At 45.0% G+C, this 24,148-nt stretch overlaps 1 protein-coding gene across 1 annotated transcript; it reads left to right on the top strand.

Annotated features, from left to right (window-relative positions):
* Positions 1-416: 416 nt before the first annotated feature.
* Positions 417-24,071, top strand: LOC310915973 (receptor-type tyrosine-protein phosphatase T; the record flags this gene model as incomplete). The annotated part of the gene is made up of 9 exons (XM_083873196.1): positions 417-611; positions 2,389-2,505; positions 4,327-4,481; positions 7,023-7,158; positions 8,329-8,478; positions 13,685-13,858; positions 17,373-17,504; positions 21,698-21,823; positions 23,904-24,071. Exons 1-9 carry the CDS (start codon positions 519-521, stop codon positions 24,069-24,071), a joined length of 1,251 nt encoding a protein of 416 aa, XP_083729322.1. The 5' UTR covers positions 417-518.
* Positions 24,072-24,148: the final 77 nt, after the last annotated feature.

Below are 24,148 nucleotides of genomic sequence, written 5' to 3'. Positions count from 1 at the left end.
ATAAGAAAGGAAATAGGGTCAGGGAGAGGCTCTAGACTGACAAACCTCTTGTGAGCACTGGTTGGTTGACTATTGAAACCTGAAATCTTTCTGGGGGAAACTTCAGAAAAGAGCTAATTCCTGCATGTTTCCTTCCTCCTTTGTAATTAATCAATATTGATCTGTGAAATGGTGTGGGTATGGGTTATAACACAGCCTTAATACAGGTTCAGTGTGGGGTACACCCTTGTCCCATCACTTACACAGAGTATAATATTGTATCTTACTTATCACACCTACTGGAGCCATCACTTCTGTGGCCACCGTGCTGGAACCTTAAATACCGGCTGTGAGGGAGGGTCTGACCTCCCAGAGAGCTCCAGGCTGTTTGTGGCTGTAACCCTGAGTGACAGAAGGATGAGAGAGAGCGGGATCCTGTGAGAACAGAACAGTGGCTGGAGAACAGCTGGAAGGGGTTATTGGCATTCCAGGCACTCTCTTGAGATGTCCTTTTTGTCTTCTTTCCTGCCCCAGGGCCAATGCAAGAGACAGTGAAGGATTTCTGGAGAATGATTTGGCAAGAGAACTCTGCGAGTGTTGTCATGGTCACCAACCTGGTGGAAGTGGGCAGGGTAAGGTGCCACTCCCAGTGTGTTCAGCCACACCAGGGCTGTGTTTAACAAGGAGCTGCTGTTCAGGAGAGCTCAGCAGCAAAATGCTTTTTTTTTTTTTTTTTTTCTCCTGCAGGAAGGGAATGAATTCAGCCACTCTGGGTTTTTCTGTAAAAAGCTGGATTTTGTAATACTTAGCTGCTTCCCTTCTAGACTAATAAGGATCATGTTCCTGCTGTAAGCCTGGGCTTTGGCAGAGTTATACAAATTCATGCTAGCTCAGAAGCTGTCTCCTTCCTCAGTACAGAGGGAAAAATGTACTTCTGTAATAGTTATTCTTTATCTGATGATTTGAATGCTCTTCTAAAAATCCAGAGGAGTGAGGATGTGTGTCTGGTGCTCCAACTATCAAAAGACCTCTTTACATGAGAATCCAAAACCTGGAGTTTCTGATGTCACTTTTCCTGGTGGTTGAGGTATTTATGGATCCTGGGACCACCCAGCAGTGTTGGCCTCCTAAACACCCACCAATTCCCTCTCCTGGACTGACCTGGAGCAGACATCCCTGTGTCAGCACAAGGCAATTCCCAAAGCCCATCATGGGACCAAACATGGATAACTCAACAGGTGTAGGCTGGACCTCAGGAAATAAGAAGGCAGAATGTCTGGGGTGGCTTTTCTCAGCATGGTTTTTGTTTTAGAGACATTCTCAGCCAGAAACTGGAGTTCTTAAAAAATTTTGTCCTGATGTTTGTCACTTTCCATTGCTTTGGTACTAAGAAAAATTTGAATTATCATTTACTCAGAGCCATTAGTAATTCAGCTGCTTTGTGTTTGATTTCCCTTAGATCTCATGGTTGAATGCCAGCTGCTTCTGTTCATTTATTACTATTTATTCAATTTTACCATCTACTGACATTTCAGTTTGAAATAAATGCCTCTGTGTAAAAGAAAAATAAAACCCAAACAGCAACAACAAAAACCCCACAACAAACCTACATTAATCATATTTAATATTTATAAAACCCCTTTCAATTATGACTGGAACTGGAACATGAAGCCTGCTTTGCAGCAGCTAATTGCTTCAGCTTTAGGTATTGTTCCACTCTTTCATGCTAGAGCATTTAATAACCTGATAGTCTTTGTTAGCCTAAATATCCCTTCTGGAGCTTCACAGCCTTGCTTTTATTTCTTCTGGTGGTTTTGCACATGCTCCTAGAACTGGGATATGTTCACCTGCTCAGGAGATTTCCCTCTTGAGCCTTAGCTGAAGCCTGCCACAGCTGGTAAAATAACAAGTTTGTGTCCACATCTGATAAAGGAAGCTCAGAGTCAAACTAATTCATGGTCTTAACATGTATCCCACAATCCCCGTGAACTGAAATTCTTTGGCTAAACAGAGAGAGCTCAGAATTACAGGAGCAGTAGCACAGATTTTTCTCAAAAGGGGTGGTGGTGGTGACTGTCAGGTGTTCTGTACATCTGATGTGGGCCAGGTACATACGGAAAGTCAAAGAAGATTTAAAATACATATATATATATATATATATATATATATACAAATGCATAATTTCCATTCATATGGACAACAAAGGGAGCATTAAAAAAAAATCCTGCCTGTTGTTTCTGTGTATGGTAAAGGAATTTTGATCTAATTTATACAGTTAATTTTGGCAACTCTGCACATCAGAAGAAAGCCCAATTTGTATTGGCTTCAGCTTGAAAGTGGAGGAAAATGTAGGTCAGCTCTGACTCAACTTGAACTAGTTCCTCTCAATATTTTCCTTTTCTCCCCCAGGTGAAGTGTGTTCGATACTGGCCAGATGACACAGAAGTCTATGGAGATATTAAAGTCACATTAATTGAGACAGAGCCATTGGCAGAGTATGTTATAAGAACCTTCACTGTCCAAAAGGTAAGGAGTTCTTCAGGCAGCTGAAATCATGACACACTTCATTTGTGTTCAGGAACTCTGGGAATCCAGAACACTCTTGGAGATGGGAGCTGTGCTATTTGGACAGGCTTCACTTTCAGCAAACCAAATTTTTGACAGGGATTCATTCCATTTTTGGACAAATGATTTTACAGGAACATCTTGATGTAGCCACAAAAGTAGAATCCACAGTGCATAAAGTTTAACTGCATCCAAAAGGCAGCAGATAGCTGATGGTGTGCCAGGAATAATAACTGCCTTGTTTCACAGTGGCAAATGGCAGAGGAAAAAAGGTACCACTTAAACTGGATGCCAGGTAGGGTCCCTGTTCACCTGCAATGAGAATATAATAAGAGCAAGAGGATAAAAACTATCCCCAAACCAGCAGGATTTGGAAGATTTTGTTACTTGTAATTAGAAATTGGAAGTCAAAGTGTCACAGTATTCCAGGTCTGTCCAAATTACTTTCCAAACACTCACTAAGTAGTTTTAAAGCTTTTCCAGAATTCCTGCTCAATGAACTTCAGCCACGCTGGGAATATTGCTTCAGTTTTCTGATACATCAGCTCCATATTTCATTAAATCATTGAAAAACTTGGTGAGAAATGCTAATGCCAAAATCTGACAGGCTAGAGGAGCTCCTGCTGGATTCCACTCACATTTGCTGTACAATAACCCACAGCTGACCCACAGTTCTGGGTTACTCTTTGCAGGGCAGATAAAGGTGTGGTTTTCACATACCAACAACTCGCTCTCCCCAGAAAAGATGGCTCTGGCTACCAATTTCTGCCCTTTTCACTGCCACCAGTATCTCAAACTGAGAATTTTTGGCAGGAAGTGGCAAAAATCTGCTGTTACCTGGGGCATGCCCACTCTTGACATGCTCATTCCTCAGGCTCTTGCTTCAATGCCTCAAACAGGATTTAAGAGTGCATTTTTGGTGGTTTATGGCTACAGTACAAGAGGACGAGGGTACAGACAGCCATGGAGTGCTGGGGCTGAGGTCACCCTGGTGAGGTGGGTTTGAACTCTGAGACCACAGGGTGGAACTGGGAGGTGGAACTCACCTTCCCAGCCCTCAGATGAGTGTTACACTTCCCTGGGAACTGGAATTTGGCTGAAAACATTCCCAGAGTGAAAAGCAGCTCCAGACACGTTCCCATGCATAGTGAGAGCTCAGTGCTCTATGTTTTTTTCCAAGAAAGAATGATCTCCAGCCAGCCCTGCTCTTCAGATAACCATATAAACGAGTTATTCCTGTGGGTCCAAATCCCAGACAGAGGTTGTTCCTGGCTGGAAGAAGGAGTGGACTCACACTTGGTGACCAGGAAGGTTTATTCAGGCCCAAAGCCCAGGTGCAAGTGAAGATTTTGGGGCTTACCTGCCCTTAAGTACAGGGGGTGTTACCTTTGGGAATGAAGGGGAGTGACTTAGGAACAGGGGGCATTGGCAGGGCCATTTAGGGGCAAAAGGGGAGTGGGGAACCTGAAGCCTGGCTGAGTCACCAGCTTTTGCCAGAGCACTCAAACTTTAGGGTGTGTCAATGGGTCTTATCAGGGAGGATTACAATGGACTGGGAGAGGCTGTTGTAAGGGGAAAATACAGGGATTTGGGGAAGGGGGGTGGCGGTGATGAACCATTTACAGAAACTTAATAACAAAACCATACAGAACTGTAGAAAACCCAAAATGCACAGTGCGACAGTGCTCGTTATCCCTGTGCCATCAGAGAAGGCAGCAGGGAAGCAGAACATGCTGATTGGAGTGTGATGGCAGGAAAACAGAGGCTGTGTTGTCTCCTCAGAAAGGCTACCATGAGATCCGGGAGATCCGGCAGTTCCACTTCACCAGCTGGCCAGACCACGGCGTGCCCTGCTACGCCACGGGGCTCCTGGGCTTCGTCAGGCAGGTCAAGTTCCTCAACCCCCCCGAGGCAGGACCCATCGTGGTGCACTGCAGGTAGGACAGCTCTCCTCCTCCTCCTCCTCCTCCTCCTCACCCCGTCCTCCAGCAGCTCTTCCCTCTCTTGCCTTCTCTCCTGGCAATAGCCAGCAGCTGTTTAAGGGTTAATCGTTTGTGGGCCTCGCCAGGAAACAAAGGGGAATGTGGTTTTCTTCCCTAAAGTGGCAGATCTGGAGCCAAGCTGGCATGAGTCTCCTCCAGGCAGAGTGAGAGGACACAGTCTCAGGCTGCACCAAGAGAAATATAGGTTAAATATCAGGAAAATTTTAATGGAAGAAGTGATAAACTACTGGAATGATCTGCCCAGGGAGGTGGTGGAGTGACCATCCCTGGATGTGTTTAAAACAAGACTGGATGTGGCACTGGGTGCCAGGGTTTAGTTGAGGTATTAGGGGTGGGTTGGACTCAATGATCTTGAAGGTCTCTTCCAACCTGATTATTCTGTGATTCCGTGAGTTGGAGATGATGGGAGTAGGTCAGAGAGGACCTTTCAAATGTAGAAAACACCCCCAGTGTTCTGTGCCCTGTTGGATGCTCATGGCAGAGCTGGGGAATATCTGGGACAGCCATTCCAGGCCCTCAAGCCTCATGTGGCACAATGGACAATGCTGACACAAAACCAGAGAATTTTAAAGCAACTTTGCTTTTCTGTAGTCCCACATACTGCAGCTCAGCTTTGTGCCAGCATTAAAGGCCTCACCTGCTCTGGTGAAAGGTCCACAGCAGGGGTTAGATCTACATCATCTTTAAAATCCCTTTCAACACAGACCATTCTATGGTTTTATGTTTTTATGGTCTGAAATATTTGTCTGGCTGGGTCTGGCTGCCAGTCCTTGGGCACCTTGGCTTTCTGGAAGCCCAAGAGTTAGGGTGATAATCTCAGATTAAAAACTACCCAGGGACTTCCAGCTAGCAAATGAAAAGGAATTAAATTACTCCAAAAGCAAGGAAAGGCATTGCTACATCCCCAGGGTTTGGGGCATGTGTGAGCTAAAGATGTGGCTTGAGCACAAGGCTAGAGAGCAGAGCTGGCTGTCCCAAAATCTCACCCCTAATCCATCCATAGGAATTGCCTCTAGTTCCCACTCTGTGTCTTGAGAAAGAGAGAGAAAATATATCCCAAAACTACTTTTAAAAGGAAAATCAATTAAATCTTATCTTTTCTAAGCAGTTCTGGATTGGGTGGGTGTTTTGTTTTGTTGGATTTTTTTTAGCAAGCAGTGAGTCAGTTTTATAATCAAGCACAGCTAAGCCTGAGGAGTTGGCAGAAGAGGTTTCATTTACAGCTGAGGGCCTGAGTTTGCTGCTCTGGTGCCATGGCATGGGCTTGGCACTGGAAGGTGCCTGAACCTGACTCATTGTCACCAAGAAAGCAAGGAGAGATTTTTTATACTTCCCATTTTAATGAATAAATGCCATTTCCTCCGTGTTATTTATCTGCTTTTGAATTTTAATGACTTGCTTTAAGTGGTAATTACCAAATTCTCTCCACCGACGCCTGGCTGGATAATATCACTGTTGGATATTTATGAAGTGCCAGGATCCTCTAAATATAGAACTGGTAAAACTATTTGTTAAAATTCTGAAAAGCTGAGAGATAAAGGGAGAGGAAATGCCACTTATTCATTAAAATTCTGCAAATGAAAAATATCGTCTCTCTATTCAGCAGTTGATTAATCTGGCCCATTAATTTATGGTCATTCATATCTCCTTGCTTTTGGCTCTGGTGGAGTTTTCTGTGCAGCTGAAGTTTCCCTGGTTTGAGCAGAGTTCTCCTGCTTCTTTCAGAGTGATGTGAAGAGACAGAGTAATGTGGAGAGTTCTCCTCTCTCCATCCTTCACACCTAAGCAGCTTGGATGATTTCCCGGAGGGGAAGGAGCACAGGATGACAACACAGTTTTGCAGGAGATGGCCCAATTCCCATAAGCAGTGGGGAGCTCTGAACTGAAGGGTTCAAGTAGCCTCGAGCTCCTTTCTCTGTAATTTACAATCCATAACTTGAAATCACCCTCCTCAGGATCCAAACTCCTCCGCATTCAAAAGGGAAAAGAAGGATTTGAGGTGGAGGACTGAGCTCCTTTCATCGTGCCCACTGGAGTAAATATATGCATTCCTTCTAGAAAGTCCCAGGGAAGAAAATTTCTGGTATTTTGTCTGGAATTTCTGGAATTGTGTTTGGAATTTCTGGAATTGTGGCTGGAATTTCTGGAATTGTGTTTGCAGCCCGGAGGCTGCTCTCCCCTGTGTGATGAGAAGTGTGCAGGTGACCTGACCTGTCAAATTATAACAAGTATTTTTGCAATATTTTGTTGATGTTCAATAACACAGAGCTTTTGTTTCTGCTTCCCTTTCAAGAAATACTATTTCCCCTCAATCCCTTAAATCCTCAAACAGAGAAATGACCCCAGCAGGGAGCAGGAGCAGCTCCCAGGAGGAGACAGCAGCGTGTGTGCTGCTGCTGTTATACTCTCCTCCACAGAGTCCTGCCTCTCCACATCCCCTTGGTGACACAGTCCCTCCTGTTTTTCCCTTTGCAGTGCTGGGGCCGGGAGGACAGGGTGCTTTATTGCCATCGACATCATGCTGGACATGGCAGAGAACGAGGGCGTGGTGGATATTTTCAACTGTGTGCGAGAGCTGCGCTCCCAAAGGGTCAATCTGGTGCAGACAGAGGTGGGTGCCAGCAGCTCTCCCTGCACGAGGTGCTGCCTTCCTGTCAGCTTCTCTGCCCAGCAATTTATTGAGTCAACAGTGGCTCGCCTGTGCCCTGATTATGCAGAACTTTCAGTGGCTAAACATGCCCGGATTTGCACCAAATCAATTCACTGGCAGCTACTCGGGGCCTCCAAGACAGGAGGGCAAACCTTGAAGTTTAGGGCTGTGCATTGCTGAATAATTTTATTCTCATAGTAGGAGAAAAGAGCTCCTGAAACCTCTCATGACTCATTCATAGGAACACCGCAGGCTCCAGCAGTACCTAGTGTATATCAATTACAAACTAAGCAAACAAAACATCTTTGATTCAAGCTTTGGGTGCTGGTTCAGCAAGGTGCTCCATCACATACAGTGTCTGGCAGCTGCACAAACTCCTGTGGAGCTGTTATCCTGTTGCACAGGTTTGATGTGTGTCCCTTAACCCCTTCCCCTCCTGAGGGACAATAGCCTGGAGCAGAGAGAGGCTGTTAACTTTGTTGGATTCCCCATAGTTACTTTAGGGAAAGAGTTTAACCCTAAATACGCAAACCCCAGGGTTCTGAAGAAACCTGTTAATTGTGTACAGTTGTGCCGGGGAAGGTTAAATTGTATATCAGGAAAAGTTTCTTCATTTAAAGGGTTGTCCAGCCCTGGCACAGGCTGCCCAGGGCAATGGTGGGGTCACCATCCCTGCAAGGATCTAACAGCCATGTAGATGTGGCACCTGTAGACATGTTCAATGGTGAATTCAGCACTGCTGGGTTGGACTCAGTGATCTTAGGGGTCTTTTCCAACCTAAACAATTCTGTGATTCTCTGGTGTTATTGGAGGTCCATCCCTGACCATTGCCTTGGGGACAGAGGGGTTTTACACTCTGATGTCCTCCTCAGCCCAGCCCCATTTTGTCCCAGCATTCCTGAGAGTCCCAACTCCCCATTTTCCTTGTGAATCTGGAACGAACACGTGAGACCTCACATTGCATGATGGATGAAATATGCTCACAAAGCTGTCACACAGCACACTGTGCAATTTGTCTCCACGTGAAACAGAGCCAAATATGCATATTGGGCATGACTTAAGAAAAAAAGAAGAGTGGTATTTCATGATCTGTATTAAAAATGTGATTTTAATATCTCCTTCCCTGTGCAGGAGCAGTATGTGTTTGTCCATGATGCCATTTTGGAGGCATGTCTCTGTGGCAACACAGCCATTCCAGTCTGTGAGTTCAGATCCATATATTACAACATCAGCAGACTGGATCCACAGACCAATTCCAGCCAGATAAAAGATGAGTTTCAGGTAATTTCATATGTCTCAGTCACTGCAGTTGGTGTATTGAAGGTGTTTAATCTATTTCTGTGTGTTATTTTGTGATTTCCAGCAGAGCAGACAAGGGGGACACCGAGCCAAGGTCTGATTTCAGTTGATTGTTGTTGTTGTACTACTGGCTCAGGCAGAGGTTTGTTTTTGACATGGACTATTCAGCCTTCAGCAAGGAAAAAATTGTCCCCATCACTACAGTAGAGCAAGGGTACTAATTTTCACACATAATGCTGTACTTCTTATTTTAATGAGTATTGTGTTGTTCATTTCCTTCCATAATTTATACAGAAACATTTGTGCCTCAAGGTGCCTTATTATCCATTCTTGTTGCTCATATGGTGCTTCCAAGCTTTGACAATCAACTTGTTGACAACCTCCCACACAGGGGAGAGAGGGAGCTCAGTGAGAATTATTTTGGCTATTGCTAATTTTCAATTAAATATCAATGATTCCCTCAGTTCACTGCAGATGTTCTGCCAGGTACCTGGTGATGATACCCAAAATGATGGACAGTAAAACTCACAAGTGCTCCATTGCTGCTCTTTGCCCAGGGCAAGCAACAAAATAGGGGCCCCTCCTTTGTTTCTTGTCCCTTTTGCTTATCCTACCCTGGAAAATGGGCCAGGGACACTCCAACCATGGCCCCTGTGCAGTTGTTCCTCTCACAAAGTACAGAATTCACCCAGCATTCTGAACACTGAACTAAGTTTTCCAGTTATTCCCCATGAATCTATGAATCTTTTTTGTGAGGCTGAAGAGACACTGGCACAGGGTGCCCAGAGCAGCTGTGGCTGCCCCTGGATCCCTGCAAGTGTCCTAGGCCAGGTTGGACAGGGCTTGGAGCAGCCTGGGATAGTGGAAAGTGTCCCTGCCCATGGCAGGGGTGGAATGGATGGGCTTTAAAGTCTCTTCCAAACCAAAACATTCTGTGGGTCTATGATTTTGAGCCAACACTGATGTAGGGAAAAAACAAGACTGTGGGAAATTTGGAGCAAGGTGAGTTTGATAGGACAGAGAGAGACATCTACTCTTTGTTGAGGCAGCTCATAGAGTAAAAAGGTGGAGATTGCTTTATTTGTAGTAAATTCCCACCCCCTCTCCCAGGAAAGTGTATTTTGCAGCAAGATAATGTCTTTTGGGTTCCCCAGCCTGAGTCAGAGGCCCCTTTTCCTCCCTCTCTGTGCAAAGGAAAATGTGTGTCTTTTATCTGCACCCTTGCAGGGAATCATCGGGGTTGGTACAGTGAGATAAAGGATGTGGATCCCAACTGATGGCAGTTCAATTAAAAAAAGATCTGGTTCTATCAAGTGATAGCAGGTCTGTAAAAGTGTTTCTGGTTCTGAATGCTTGGCATGAAGGAGCCAGAGCTGAACTTCATCAAATGCTGTTTAAAAAAACACTATTAAAAAAAAAAAAAAGCCACCTCTTGCTGGGTGTATTTGTCATGATATGAGATGGGATTTGTCACCTCTGTGCTTGTTCTTTTGAGCTGCCAGGGGCTGGCAGCTCCTGTGGGAAGGAACTGCTCCACTGTGCTTTGCATAAGAGGTTCAGTGTCTGTCTCGTTGTAGAATCTATTTTTACAGGATTTTGGCTCAGAGCGTTCCTCAGCCCCGATTGTCTGGATTTAATGCAAAAGCTGCTATCTCTGCTGCAATCTTTAGGAACCAGTTGATATAACTATAGATCTGTGTTGCAGTTTGTGGTAGTTAGGTCTCACTGGCCCCGAGGTAAGGCTGGATGTATTTCTCATGCTCTACATGTTGTCTGGACACACAAAAGCTCACTCTGGAGAGTTCTTGTAGTCTGAGTTAGTACAGGAACAAGAGAGAGGGGAGTAGCATAAAATAGGCAGGAGTAAATCACTAGCAAGTCACCTGCCTGATTATCTGCACTGTCAGAGATCTGAGATTTCCTGTTGTTTCCCCAGCCAGACTCCTTGCTTTCCATCTCCAGACAATGTAGAACCTGAATAATTTAGAGCAACTATATTATTTCAAGTTTTATACTTTGACAGATTCTTTTCTCTTGGATTGTTTGACCTTCCTCTTTTCTTCATTCATAACCTCTCTGTGGCAGAAGTCCAGCTCTTTGTAAGATTTTTTACTTTTTTTTTGCCCCTAAATATTTTGTATTCTTCTGGCTGCAGAGGGTTCACTGTAGGACTCCACAGGCTTTGCTCAGGCAGGGGAGATGTAAAAGTGAAAATACAATGACATCAGACAGCCACTGATCTGCCACCACTTAAGCACTGGTGCTAGGATGCATTCACTTTGATTTCTGAGTTTTGATCCTTGCTGACCAACCTGGACTGGTTTGTCAGGGGGCTTCCACAATGGGGAACACAAACAGTAAAATAGATTTAAAGAAACATAGTCTGTCAAGCTGTGAAAAAGGCAGCTATCAGTCGAAGGCTGACAGCAAGGCCCCAGAGATTAGGTATGACTATGTAAGTGAAGCATCCTGTGTCACTTCAAAAGGAAAGTAGCAATGTAAATAATGTATGAAACAAATAGACTTTTCTGTTTAAAAAGCCTCAAAATGTCATTTTATCTTAGGTTTTTTGTAAGTCAGTAGTTTGAGAGATCACCAGAGGCTCTGAACACAGTCTGACCTGCTGAGTGATCAATACTCAAGGTACACCTGCACAGGACCCACCTGAAGAGGGGGAAGGATTTGTACTTCCATCCTAAGGATGGTAGAACCAGGAGGAGGTTTCACTTCATCGCCAGCTCAAAGCTGCATCTTATACCTGTCACACTTATTTCCAACCTCTAGGAAAGAGCAGGAATGTTGTCCGGCTGCTCTGTGGGTTTAGAGCTGGAAATGTCTGGGAGGTGAATAGTGCTTTCAATTTTTGCTGGAGCTCACAATGCTTGGAAGAGTTCCTCAGGACAATCTGCAATACACAATGTTATAACAACAACAAGCTCCTGAATGTTCTTCCTTTTTATCTCTGGGATGCCAAATGTTACAAGCCTGTGTAACACAGAGTCCCCAGGCAGGTGCAAAGGAGAGCCTTTCTTAGAGAACCAGGCCTTTTTAAGCAGTTACCCCATTATCAGTTACATCCCGTTTAAGCACAACATATGTAATCCAACCAACCACCAAAAACCACCATGTGAGCACATCAGGATTATAGAACTCATTTTCTACCTCTAATTCAGATGAGTCACTTTCCATGGCTCTTTTCTATCACTGTTAGGGCAGACATGACACACATGAGTGACACAGTAAAATCTTCAGAAGGCTCTTTATTGTATGCATGCTGGTTTTTTATGCAGTTTTTACAGACCTCGAGGGCAACTTCTAATTGGTTAATAGTTTGCTTGTTAATTATTCTATTGCTTAGTAAAAGGTATTTTACTTGTCCATCAAATCTATCTATTCTCAGATTGTTTACTTATTTTCTTGACTGATTCTCACGGGACAAATCCCTTGTTATTACAGGTGCACTTATTTTTTACCCTCAGAATAGATTGTTGTGTTAAAGGAACTTCTCATCCTCAAAGTAGCTTCATATGTGAACTTATAAATTGCTTGTTAGGTGCACTTGAAAGAAATGACGGTTAGCTATTAATTTAATAGAGCAAGCCTGATTTTATAAGGCCTTTCCTTTATAATTATTCTACCTGTAATAACACTTTCCTGCTTAGATGAAGCAGCAGGCCTGAGCCATGGTTTTACAAGGGCAAAAAGGCCCTTATTTTGTAAGGTTTCACCTATAGGCAACAGCCAAAACTCTGCTACTCTGATGAGTAAAAATGATCTCCTGGCTCAGGCCTCACTTTGCATTGCTTGAAAGGACTCAAAAGTTCAGAGGAAACCCTAGCAAGTGAGGTAAAATTTTCATTTCTTTCCCACAGAAATTATTAATAATGCAGGAGCATTGCATACATTAGGCTTGTGTAAATATCCCAGAAGATTATTCCGAAAAAATGAGATCCACTGTCACTTCAAATATGGTTGCAAAGGAAACAAAGCAGTGATTAGTATAAAAATCTTTAGAGATTAGAGGATTTGTATGATTTTTTATTAATTGGTCATCATCCATGCATGTTCAGGCTAGTTTATGAACTTTTGATTTTCTTTATTTTCAGAATCTTAGATGGGGAAGTTTAAAATTGCTTTAACTTTTTTTCTAGCCTAAAATTGGACTTTTGGTTTCAGAGTGCGCTATATTTGTAATTGTATTTGTATTGTAATTGTAAGCAAGTAGTTGTTCATTCATGGGAAAGATCATATCCAAATAAAGACCTTTAAATCAAATGTATTGTGCATCCTCTGTGGAGGTGAACCCCGAGGCACTGAGGCTGTTTGTGTCCTTGTGGTTTAAAAGCAAAAACAGCGAGAGACTCCAAGTCAGAAATACAATTTAATAGGAAGAAAAAAAAAAAAGAAGTAAAATAAAATAAATGCAATAATACAAAAGACCACTGACAGAGTCAGAACACAACCTGACACCCTGTTGGTCAGTGTGTTGGAAACAGTCCAAAAGTAAGCCCTCCTGAAGTGGCAGATGTGGTCCTGTTGGAAGTGGAGATGTAGAGAAAAAGGGTCCATAGATGGGTCTGGTCTTCCTTTGGGAGTCTTGTCAGAACACTGGATGTCTGGTGACACTTGTGGCTCCTTTTTATCTAGATGGAAATGGTTTGGCTCCTCCTCCCTGGGTAGAGCATCTCACAATGGGATGATGTAATGTGTGATGTCATTGGTGAGCCTTAATGGCCCATTAACAGGAGGTATCCCCATGGAGGAGATAAGGAACACTGGGATGATGTAATGTGTCATGTCATTGGTGAGCCTTGATGGCCCATTAACAGGAGATATCCCTGTGGAGGAGATAAGGAACACTGGGATGATGTAATGTGTCATGCCATTGGTGAGCCCTGATGGCCCATTAACAGAAGATGTCCCCATGGAGGTAATGGGAGGTACTGGTGTGATGAGCTTTAATGGCCCATTAACAAAAGATATCCCCTGGGAGGGTGAAGAGAGATAAGAAACAATGCCCCACCCAGTTTTTAACAGCTGGTTTATTATCAGAAAGGCAGTCTCCCCCTCCCTCCTGGAGTTACAACAGATAAAGAAAAAACACTTCCCCAACCGGGTTTCAACAGATGGAATAGAATACACATTATTTTTGGTCACATAACCACAGACAGTCCCTGTTTCCCTGCAGACCCTGAACATCGTGACGCCGCGGGTGCGGCCGGAGGACTGCAGCATCGGGCTGCTGCCGCGCAACCACGACAAGAACCGCGGCATGGACGTGCTGCCGCTGGACCGCTGCCTGCCCTTCCTCATCTCTGTGGATGGAGAGTCCAGCAACTACATCAATGCTGCCCTCATGGATGTAAGCACTGCTCTGGCCTCCCATGGGTTTATCCCCTCTCATGGTGCTTTTCTGGGGGAATGGATCTAAAGGAAAGAGCTTACTTAGCTGTAGTTGCTGAGTCTGATGTATCCAAACAGGGAAAAGCATGTGGGCAGGAGGAGCAGGGAGGTCATTCTTCTGTACTTAGCACTGCTGAGGCTCCACCTTAAGTGCTCTGTCCAGTTCTGGCCCCTCAGTTTAGGAAGGACATGGAGACACTTGAGCGTGTCCTGAGGAGGCCACAAGGCTGGTGAGGGGCTGGGAACACAAGCCCTGTGAGGAACAACTGAGGGAGCTGGGGTTGTTTAGCCTGGAGAAAAGGAGACTCAGAGGTGACCTCATCACTGTCTACAACTCCCTGAAAGGTGGCTGTGCTCAGGTGGAGTTGGTCTCTTTCTCCAGGCAGCACTGACAGAACCAGAGAACGCAGTCTTAGGCTGCACCAAGGGAAATATAGGTTGGATATCATGAAAAAGTTTTTTACAGAAAGAGTGATAAAGTACTGGAATGGTCTGCCTGGGGAGGTGGTGGAGTCACCATCCCTGGATGTGTTTGAAACAAGACTGGATGTGGCACTGGGTGCCAGGGTTTAGTTGAGGTGTTGAGGCTGGGTTGAACTCAATGATCTTGGAGGTCTCTTCCAACATGGTCATTCTGTGAATTCTGTGAATTTTCTCTTTGTCACCAAAATGTGTCCTCCAGACTATGATTATCCCAGGGAAGTGGTCACAGCACACCCTGACAGAGTTGAAGAAGCTTTCAGACAAAACTTTGGTGCACTCTTTGAGATGGTGCTGTGCAAGGCCAGGGGTTGGACTCCGTGATCCTTGAGGGTCCCTTCCAACTCAGCACATTCTGTTACATTCTGTTATTCTGTGATCACACCCCCTAGTTCTGCACCACATTGGTAGAAAATTTTTGGCAAAGGCGTCCCTCAGTGTGCAGTCTGAGGCTGGATCACAGAAGTGTAGATGCACAAAAAAGTGAGGGGAACAGCTCTTCCCATTGGTTTTTGTATCCATTGGGAAGAGAAATGTTTGCCAGGTCAGCTCTTTGAAAAGGATAATTTGCAGTGTGGAGAGAGTGATTGATTTGATCTTATGCAGTTAAGAATGTGGGAGTGCAGGGATCAGATGTGCAAAACATTTTCAGGCTAAAGGATGTGAGTTGAGCTGATGTGACTCTGTCCAAAGGCGTTTTCCCTCGCTTTGTTTATAGCCTGGAATCTCACAGCACGGGTCATTTGTGGAGGATGAATTATGTTGATGGCTTCTTTTTGCTATGCTGCCTTTGGACACAGATGTCTTTAAAAGCACTAATTATTGCAGTTGGAGTATGTGTAAATATGATCCAGGGTGAAATGCCATCAATTTTTCCCTGGCAGCAGCAGGGTCTCTGTTTTTTTAATTTTCTGTTCTTCAGTCTTTGGGAAGCAGCGATACTGTTGAATTTAAGATATTCAGTCAAATGGTCACAGAATTTATTTTAGATTTTTTCAGGAAGATTATGATGTTTTCATTGCAAACATGCCTAAGGAAATTTTTTTTTTAAGTGTGTTTAGTGCTTTTGCACATCTGCAAAAGCACACTCCAGTCTTTGGTTTCTTAGGGATTGGGAATATTTGTACATTTCAGCCCTCATTACCTCAAATCACTTTGCAAATATTTGCATCCTTCCCCACAAAATTCCACTGGACTAATTTTTTTAGAATACAAAGCAGTTTTTCACCTGTCATTGAAATTCAGCCACTGTGATGTTCTCTGACTCTCCTTTATCTTTCCATAAAGGATTCAGGAACTTTGGGGACAAAAATAATCACAGTGGAACAGCCAGAATCCTACATTTTCATATCTGTTCTTGCTGAGGTGTGAAGTTCTTGTACTGAGCAGGGACTCTTAGAGGACATCCTCCATCCATCCCATATTGCCTTGAAAGGAGCAAAACTGTCCCTCAGCTTCCCCCAAAACAATGGAACATAATCCTTAAAAAATGACACTTAAGTCACATCATGAATCAAGCCATGAAGGAAGTGATGATAGATTTGTGTTTAATCCATGGGGTTTGGAGAAAAACAGGAACTTATGTGTTCCTGACATCATCATTCCTCCACAATCCCACACATGTTCTCTTGCATGAGTAATTCACACCTCTGTGTCACTTTCCCTTTGAAATAGGACAGTGAACCTGGTTCCTCACCTGTAGCAAAGAGCTGGGGACAGTTTCTTTTTCTCCTAATGGCAAACCCCACAAGCACACATGACCTTCACCAAGAGTTTAGCCAGGTTTGCTACTGGCACACCATGAAAAAACCATAGCAGGAGCATTCTGGTGTTTAGTTAGGAGATAAACCTCACTATTTTATTTGCCACTCTTTTGCCACCACTGGTGTGGTACTTTCATGGCTTTTGACCCATTCTGGTGTTTCTGGATGTGGAATGCAGAGTGGGGGGAAAGGCAAAAGTCCATTCCAGATTAAAATTTTGTTCTCCTTCTCTCTACATCATGTCTCATCACCCTCCTCACAGGTGCACACTCAGAAGCTCCTTTATCCCAGCCTGGCCTGCTCAGCACTTCCACCCACATCTGCCTCACACGGAGGAGAAAAGGCAACCCCCCACAATGGACAGCTTTATACTTATTTTTTCACTTTAAATCCAACATTTTATTCCATTGGAGGCTTTTTTCTGCCTTTTTTTTTTTTTTCTTTACCCCAGAATTAGCGTGCCTTTTGATTCAAGTCTGCTTCACAGATGTACAGCAGAAAGGGCTGTGCTGTTTCCAGGCTCATTTAAGCCTTGCCTGCCATGTTTGGGAAGAGATAAAGTTTTCAGCTTGTTGTCTTTCATCCCTGAGAGCCTCACAAACATTCATTAGCTCAGCCCCACAGAGGTTGGGAGCACAGCCCCACCCCTCCATGCTGAGGGACACTGAAGTTAGGGGCCCTTTTTGAGGTGAAAGAATAATATCAGAATTTAAATACCAATGTCACAGGCTCTGAATGCTGTCCCACGAGCTCATAAAGGATGGCTGGGATCCAAACGTGCCACCTCTGTCACACTGCACCCCCAGGAAGCCACAGCAGACAGGGCTAATCCCTTCTGGAGTTCCTGGAGGCCACTGCAGCACAAAGGAGAGCATTTGCTTCCAGCTGTTTTCCTTCCAATTATTAATATTACTGATAGTCGTAGTGGTAGTAATAGTAGAATTAGCATTATTTGCTGAGTCTCAAAATATAAATAATTGATTTGGGTAATCTCTGCTCTTGTGACACTTCTTTAATGAAATGTCTTTATTGGGAGCAGAAGAATCCCATTAGGAGGCGTTCATTCATTGCGGGGCGATAACAAGGAGCAGGAGATGTGATTTGTATAATCTGGTTAAATGGCTCAGATTGCCTCCCCACAGCCTCCCGGGTGTAATATTCCTTTGAATAAAAGTTGATTGAATTTTTTTTATTATTTTTTTTTTAAACTAATCTTATTCCTTTTGTTAGAGCCACAAGCAACCTGCTGCCTTCATTGTCACCCAGCACCCCTTGCCCAACACCATTGCAGACTTCTGGAGGCTGGTGTTTGATTACAACTGCTCCTCTGTGGTGATGCTCAACGAGATGGATGCAGCACAGGTGAGTGGCTCTTCATTCCTGGCCCCTCACTCCCTTCTCAAATCCAGGGGGTTTGCAGAGAGTCCCTGCTGCCATTTTCTGGTGCCCTCTCACCCCAACAGGTAAATGAGGAGGGGGAGCTGGAGAGTAATAGGTGATGTTTTGGGGTTTTAATGGAGAATAAGTCCATATGCCTGGTTCTTTGTAAGCTAATTCTTACTGTAATTAACAGGGATCATAGAAGGGTTTGGATGGGAACTTATAGACCATCTTACTTCAATCCCCTCACCCCCTTCAACACCTTCCACTATCCCAAGTTGCTTGAAGCCCCATCCAATCTGGCCTTGGACACTGCCAGGGATCCAGGGGCAGCCACAGCCTCTCTGGGCACCCTGTGCCAGGGCCTCCCCACCCTCACAGAGAGGAATGTCTTCCTAATATCCCAGCTAATCTTCCCTCCTTCAGCTTAATGCTATTCCCCTTTTTCCTATCAATCTATACCCTTCTGAAAAGTCCCCCTCCAGCCTTCCTGTAAGCCCTTTTTAGGTACTGGAAAGTTTCTATAAAGTCTCCCCATCTATTATAAAAATACTTCGACATAAAATTATGTAAAATAGATATATTTAAATGTATCAAATAGTTCTATATACATATATATTATAGAATTACTTCGTGTTTGCAGGCCAGAATTTCCCTCCCAAACCCACTTTCTCCCCTTTCATGTTTTTGCGTGTGTTTGGTTCAGGAAAATGCTCCCTACCACAGCCCCAGAGTACCTCACACTTGCCTTTTTCTCAGGCATTTCCAGAAGAATAAAACCAAGAGAGCTGAAATAATTTGAAGGATCTTTCCCCTGAGTTTTCCAGTACGATTCTATAATACTGAGAAATGTCCTGTGCACAGTTTGAGGATTATATTGTCCTTTTATCCGTTTGGGTGGTTTTTTTTTGTTTGTTTGTTTTTTTTTTTTTTTTTTTTTTTTTTTTTTTTTTTTGTTTGTTTGTTTGTTTGTTTGTTTGTTTTGTTGGGTTTTTTTGTTTGTTTGTTGTTTGTTTTTTGGTTTTTTTGTTTTTTGTTTTTTGTTTTAATTCCATATCCAAGTTGGGTTTTGGCTACTGGACACAGCATTATTTTCAGGATTTGAATTTGCCAAGGAAGAGCTTTTGCCATTCCTCCTGCCCTGCTGTCTCTAGCCACCTTGCTGATGAGTGGCAGAGGGTAAGAGCTTTCAGAAAGGTGTAATCATGCAATTTGTGTGGAGAGTACATTTGGCATGGTTAATTCCCCCATTACAGCCCTTGTTGAGAGGAGAGGAACCCTCAATAGTTGGTACTTCATGGATTAATTTTTCATTTGTCTCTTCCCTGTCTTACCACACTTGAAGGCAGTGAATTATTGGTCTCTTTTTTGGATGATGATGGAGAAGCCAATCACCCCAGTCCTTCAGGGGATGTCCCATCAGGGGGAGCTCAGTGGGATTTCATTCCAGCCCCAGTGACAGCTCTGTTCAGCTGTAGGATCTCCTGGTGCCTGCACAGTCCCATCACTCTGTCAGGAACCAGAGGCCCTCTGTCTCTTCTGTTTTCCTCTCCCATCCACCCTCCTTGATTCTGCATCTTGGCATTGAATCCAGAGACAAATTCCACCCTCTTTTTCCTCACACTTCAAAGCAAAACCCAGCTTTTTCTGGAAATGACACACTTCCTCACACTTGGTTCTGGGAAAACACAAACCTTTCAGCCCCAGCCAGCGTTATCCTTGTGACTATCTTTTCTGCAAAAAGCTTATTTTTTTCTCCTAGCAAAGTTTTGCTGTTGTGATGTGGTCTGTAGGCACAGAAGAGAGGATTTGGCAGTGCATGAAGTCACTGTGACAGTTTCTGTAGCACAGTGTCACCTCCCTCGAGAGTGCAGCCAATGCCAAAACACCCAGGTGGCACTGGAAGTTAGGGAGGATTTTAAAGTTTGTTTTTATGAGCTACCAGGGCACAGTAAGACAGTTCAATATCCTAAAATCATTTGGGGTGGAAAAGACCTCCAAGATCATTGAGTCCAGCTGTTACCTCAGCACTGCCAAGGCTGCCCCTGACCCGTGTCCCCAAGTGCCACATCAACACGTCTTTTAAATCCTTCCAGGGATGGTGACTCCACCACTGCTCTGGGCAGCTGTTCCATTGCCTGACCACCCTTTCTGTGAAGAATTTTTCCCAATATCCAATCTAAACCTCCCCTGGCATGGTTTGATGCTGTTTCCTCTCATCCTGTCCCTTGGGAACAGCCTGGTGCCCACCTGGCTGCACCCTCAGGGAGTTGTGGAGAGTGACAGAATTTCCCTCCTGAGCCTCCTTTCTCCAGGCTGAGCCCTTTTCCCAGCTCCCTCAGGAATTCTCCATCCCTTTCCCAGCTCCCTCAGGAATTCTCCAGCCCTTTTCCCAGCTCCCTCAGGAATTCTCCAACCCCTTTCCCAGCTCCCTCAGGAATTCTCCAGCCCTTTTCCCAGCTCCCTCAGGAATTCTCCATCCCCTTTCCCAGCTCCCTCAGGAATTCTCCAGCCCTTTTCCCAGCTCCCTCAGGAATTCTCCAACCCCTTTCCCAGCTCCCTCAGGAAGTTTCCAGCCCTTTCCCAGCTCCCTAAGCTGCTCTTGGTGCTCCATTCCCTTCCCCAGCTCTGTTGCCCTTCAGCCCACACACAACCATTGTGTGATTGAGTGGCCTCAAGCCCATCAGTCCAGATCTCTCTGCAGGTCCTTCCTGCCCTCCAGAAGATCATCAGATCCCTTGTGGAGATGTGTTTTCTGGAGGAGAACCTGGCACTGTGCCTGCATGTCCTTGCAGGAAAGTGTTGTCATTGCCTGTCTGTTCATCAGTGCCTGACTCCAGGCTGTGCCCTGAGTGCAGGGAAAAGGTAAATAAACCCCTGTGGAGGTCAGGGCACACAACAGGCAGTTTGCAGCAGTGTATAACACACCTGTGTGTGTTTGGAGAGGAGGCCATTCACAGACCTGCTCTGGGAGAAGCAAATTTTCCATGCTAAGGAAAGGTTTAATCTTTTTCTGCTTTCCAGTGCACCTTGAGGTTGTTTGCTAAATCTCCTACTTGGCTCACATCTCCCTGCCTGTGGGACAGATGCTTTGAGAGCAGATCACTAGGCAGCTTGAAAGTCTGAATGAAGAGTAAAGAAACCCTTCAAAGGACTTGCTTGTGTGGTCTTGGCTGGCTTGCTTAATCTTGAAAAACTAACAAGGGCAAAGATGCATAAGATTGTGTGAATATCCCACCCAATTTCAATCCTCTGTGATCAAAGGAGGAACAGGAGTGCAGAATTAATGCAGTCGCATGCACACACTCGATGTTGTTGCTGGCAGTGATTGAACTTGAAAAGCTCCAGATCGAGTTCAAATGAGCATCTGGGGGTTTCAAAACTTGTACAAAATTACACTTGAAAATAGGAAGGAATAAAAAAACCCACAAAGAAATACAATCTTAGCAGAAACTGCTAATGAGATCTCATGCAAAATATTTTTGCGCCATGATCTATTTCCAGCTCGATTTAAAATCCTTAGATTGTAATTTGTGTGCATAGGGTGGTTTTTTGTCCTTTCAACTCAGTAACATCAGCAGAAGAAAGAGACTCCCAGCCTGCTTCACAAACTTCAGAGGTGCAGTGGTGGTTCACTCTGAAAGCAGAGTTGCTCTTGTTGCTCTCAGAACAAACTCACTCTTCTTCCCTGCTCACTGGTAGAGGCAGAAAACTCAAAAGTTCATCTTACAGAAAAAAAGACATTCCAGTTTGTTTGAATTAAGATGAATTTTCTTGGTGCCTGTACTGTTTCCTCATTTTTACCAAATCTCTATGGTTCCTATTAAATTTATCTACAGACACTAATCTTTTAATCTTGCTGTTAGATCTTTACCCTTACAGAGGCTTCATTTGGCAGCCACCTTCTCTGCACCTCTAGACCCAGAATTCAATCAGTTCCAAATTGTGTTCATACAAATATAAAGAGAAAGAAGAGTCCAGGCCCTAAAATATATTTCCTTTTTTTCTTCATATTCAGAATATAAAATGTTTTACTGAGCTACAATGAGATCTTCTCTGAACAAAGCCACGAAATACAGGATTGGTGATGGATTTTGAGCCAGTTATAGATCCGAAAGGAATGACTGGATATGTTAATAATTAAGATTTCTGTCTGGTTTTGTGTTGTTTTCCAGCTCTGCATGCAGTACTGGCCGGAGAAGACGTCCTGTTGTTATGGGCCAATCCAAGTGGAGTTTGTTTCAGCAGACATTGATGAAGATATCATCAACCGGATATTCCGGATTTGCAACATGGCCAGGGTAAGAGAGGAGAAATCCCACCTTCCCTGGTTATTCTCAAAAACACGTTTTGGCTCGGGGAAGAGGCAGAGCCAAGACTTGTGGTTTAGAGATGCAGAATCTCTCACCTAGGAATGAAATTCCACTGCAGCCAACTTCCTTTAATTAACATTTAATCAGCCTGCATTGCTAAAGGACTCTTGGCTGAAGGCAGCAAGTGGATGATATGAGCTGAAAATCTGTATTTAAATGGTGAGCATTTTTCTGTGTATATTTGAGAACAATTCATCACTCAGTAGCCGATATAAAGCCATCAGTATTGCAGGAAATAAACTGGGATGGTGTCAGCAGCTCTCCATCTGTCAGCTCCCAGGCAGCATCTCTGAAGACAGATGCAATGTTTACTGGCTAGACTGGGATTCCCAATTGCCACTGCTTTCCCTATAAATAAGCAACTGCCATTTCTGTAAGCAACTCTTTGTCTGTGTCCCTCAGCCCCAGGACAGCCGAAATGATAGAAACAAAGTTTATCTGCACACTGAGCCCTGGCAATCCAACTTCAGGGCTGCAGGAGAGGGCTTCAGCAGAGGATTTTTTCTCTCATTAGTTGTTTCCCAGATTGATTATGTTTCCTTTGTTGTTCCTCTCTCATTTTTTCTCGTCAGAAATAGAAGCAGGCTCCGCAAATTATATTTCCATGCAGTTTAACACATCAGTGTCTGCATGGTCAGAGCCTGAGCAGCAGCTCAGTTGTGGCACTGCAGAGGGAACCTTGTGATCCAGCCACAGAAATTGATCACCTGGCTGGATATTAGACACCTTCCTGTGTCCCAGGAAGAGCCTGGGGGTCACAAAACTGGTCAGAGCAAGGCTCTGTGGCTCTCAGGTGTGTTTAGCTCCACGAGGCTTCAACACACTCTGAGAGCTGTCCAGCAACCTCTCCAAAATGGCTTATTAATAATGAGCAAGATGGCATGGTCGGGAGTGTCTTGTAAAAGCAAAAAGGTTTTAATTTAACAAGAAAATAATAAAACAAAACAAAAAAATATACAAACCAAAAGAATAAAAGCTGCCCACAGTGGAGGGGAGCCCTCTTTTTGCAGCTGCTACAATACCCTGAGAATACACCGAGAATCTTCCTGCTCTCCTTTAAGGGTGTAATGAACAAGGAGGGATTTTTGGCATCCTGCCCAATAGAAATAGCTACAGGTCTTGAGTTACATTTTGAGGATCCAACAGGTGTTTTTGTTATGGCACTTAGCCAGTTACGTTGAGAAGAGCATCAAAATTTCTGGTTCTTTGCCTTATAAGCAAAACAAAGAATGAAACCCAAATCCTTTCCTAATACGGGAACACTTGCAGGTGGGGGTGCATTGCTACAGCCCTACACTTGGTGTCTGCTGGGCTCTGTAATGATTATTATCCGGGTGAGAGAAAAGCCCTTGTTGTGCACTGTGTCAGTGCCCAGCGTGGGGAATCCCAGCACTGCGGGTGCAGAGGGGAGGATGCTGTGTCAGCACTGCCCAGCCTTGCCCCGAGCCTCTTCCCAGTGCTGTGCCTCTCTCCTTCCCCAGTGCCTCTGCCCTGCCTCCCACCTCTCCCCAGCCCGGTACTTGTCCCCTGCCCGGTGCCTGTTCCCTGCCTGTACCTCTCACCTTCCCCAGTGCCTCTCCCCTGTTCCGTCCCTCTCCTCTGCCCGATGCCTTTCCCTTTCCCCATAGCTCTCCCCTCTCCCCTGCTCCGTGCCCCAGCCCTGCCCCGTCTCTCTCTCCTGCCCTGTGCCTCTCCCCTTCCCCAGTGCATCTCCCCTGCCCTGTACCTCTCCCCTATTCCATACCTCTCCCCATCCCTATACCTCTCTCCTGCCTTTCCCCTGTTCTCTGCATCTCTCCTGCCTGGTGCCTCTCCCTTGCCTTGTACATCTCCCCTACCCTGTCCCTCTCCTCAGCCCGTACCTCTCTCCTGCCCTGTACCTCTCCCCAGCCCCGTGCCCCAGCTCTGCCGGTGCCTTTCTCCAGCCCTGTCCCTCTCTCCTCCCCCGTCCCTCTCCCCAGCCCCGCGGTGCGTGTCCCGTGTCCCCATGGCAGTGTGTGTGTCGCAGCCGCAGGACGGGTACCGCATCGTGCAGCACCTGCAGTACATCGGCTGGCCGGCCTACCGGGACACGCCGCCCTCCAAGCGCTCCCTGCTGAAGGTGGTGCGGAGGCTGGAGAAGTGGCAGGAGCAGTACGACGGCAGGGACGGGCGCACCGTGGTGCACTGCCTGTAAGTGGGGCTGGGGACGGCCACAGCTGAACCGGCTGATGTGTGCAGGCAGCTGGCTGTGGGTCTGGAAATATGGTGGTT

The sequence above is a fragment of the Zosterops lateralis genome (genome assembly GCF_965231275.1).
Source record: "Zosterops lateralis genome assembly, chromosome: 16".
In the NCBI taxonomy this organism is placed as follows: Eukaryota; Metazoa; Chordata; class Aves; order Passeriformes; family Zosteropidae; genus Zosterops; species Zosterops lateralis.
This window is presented reverse-complemented; position numbering and strand designations above follow the sequence as displayed.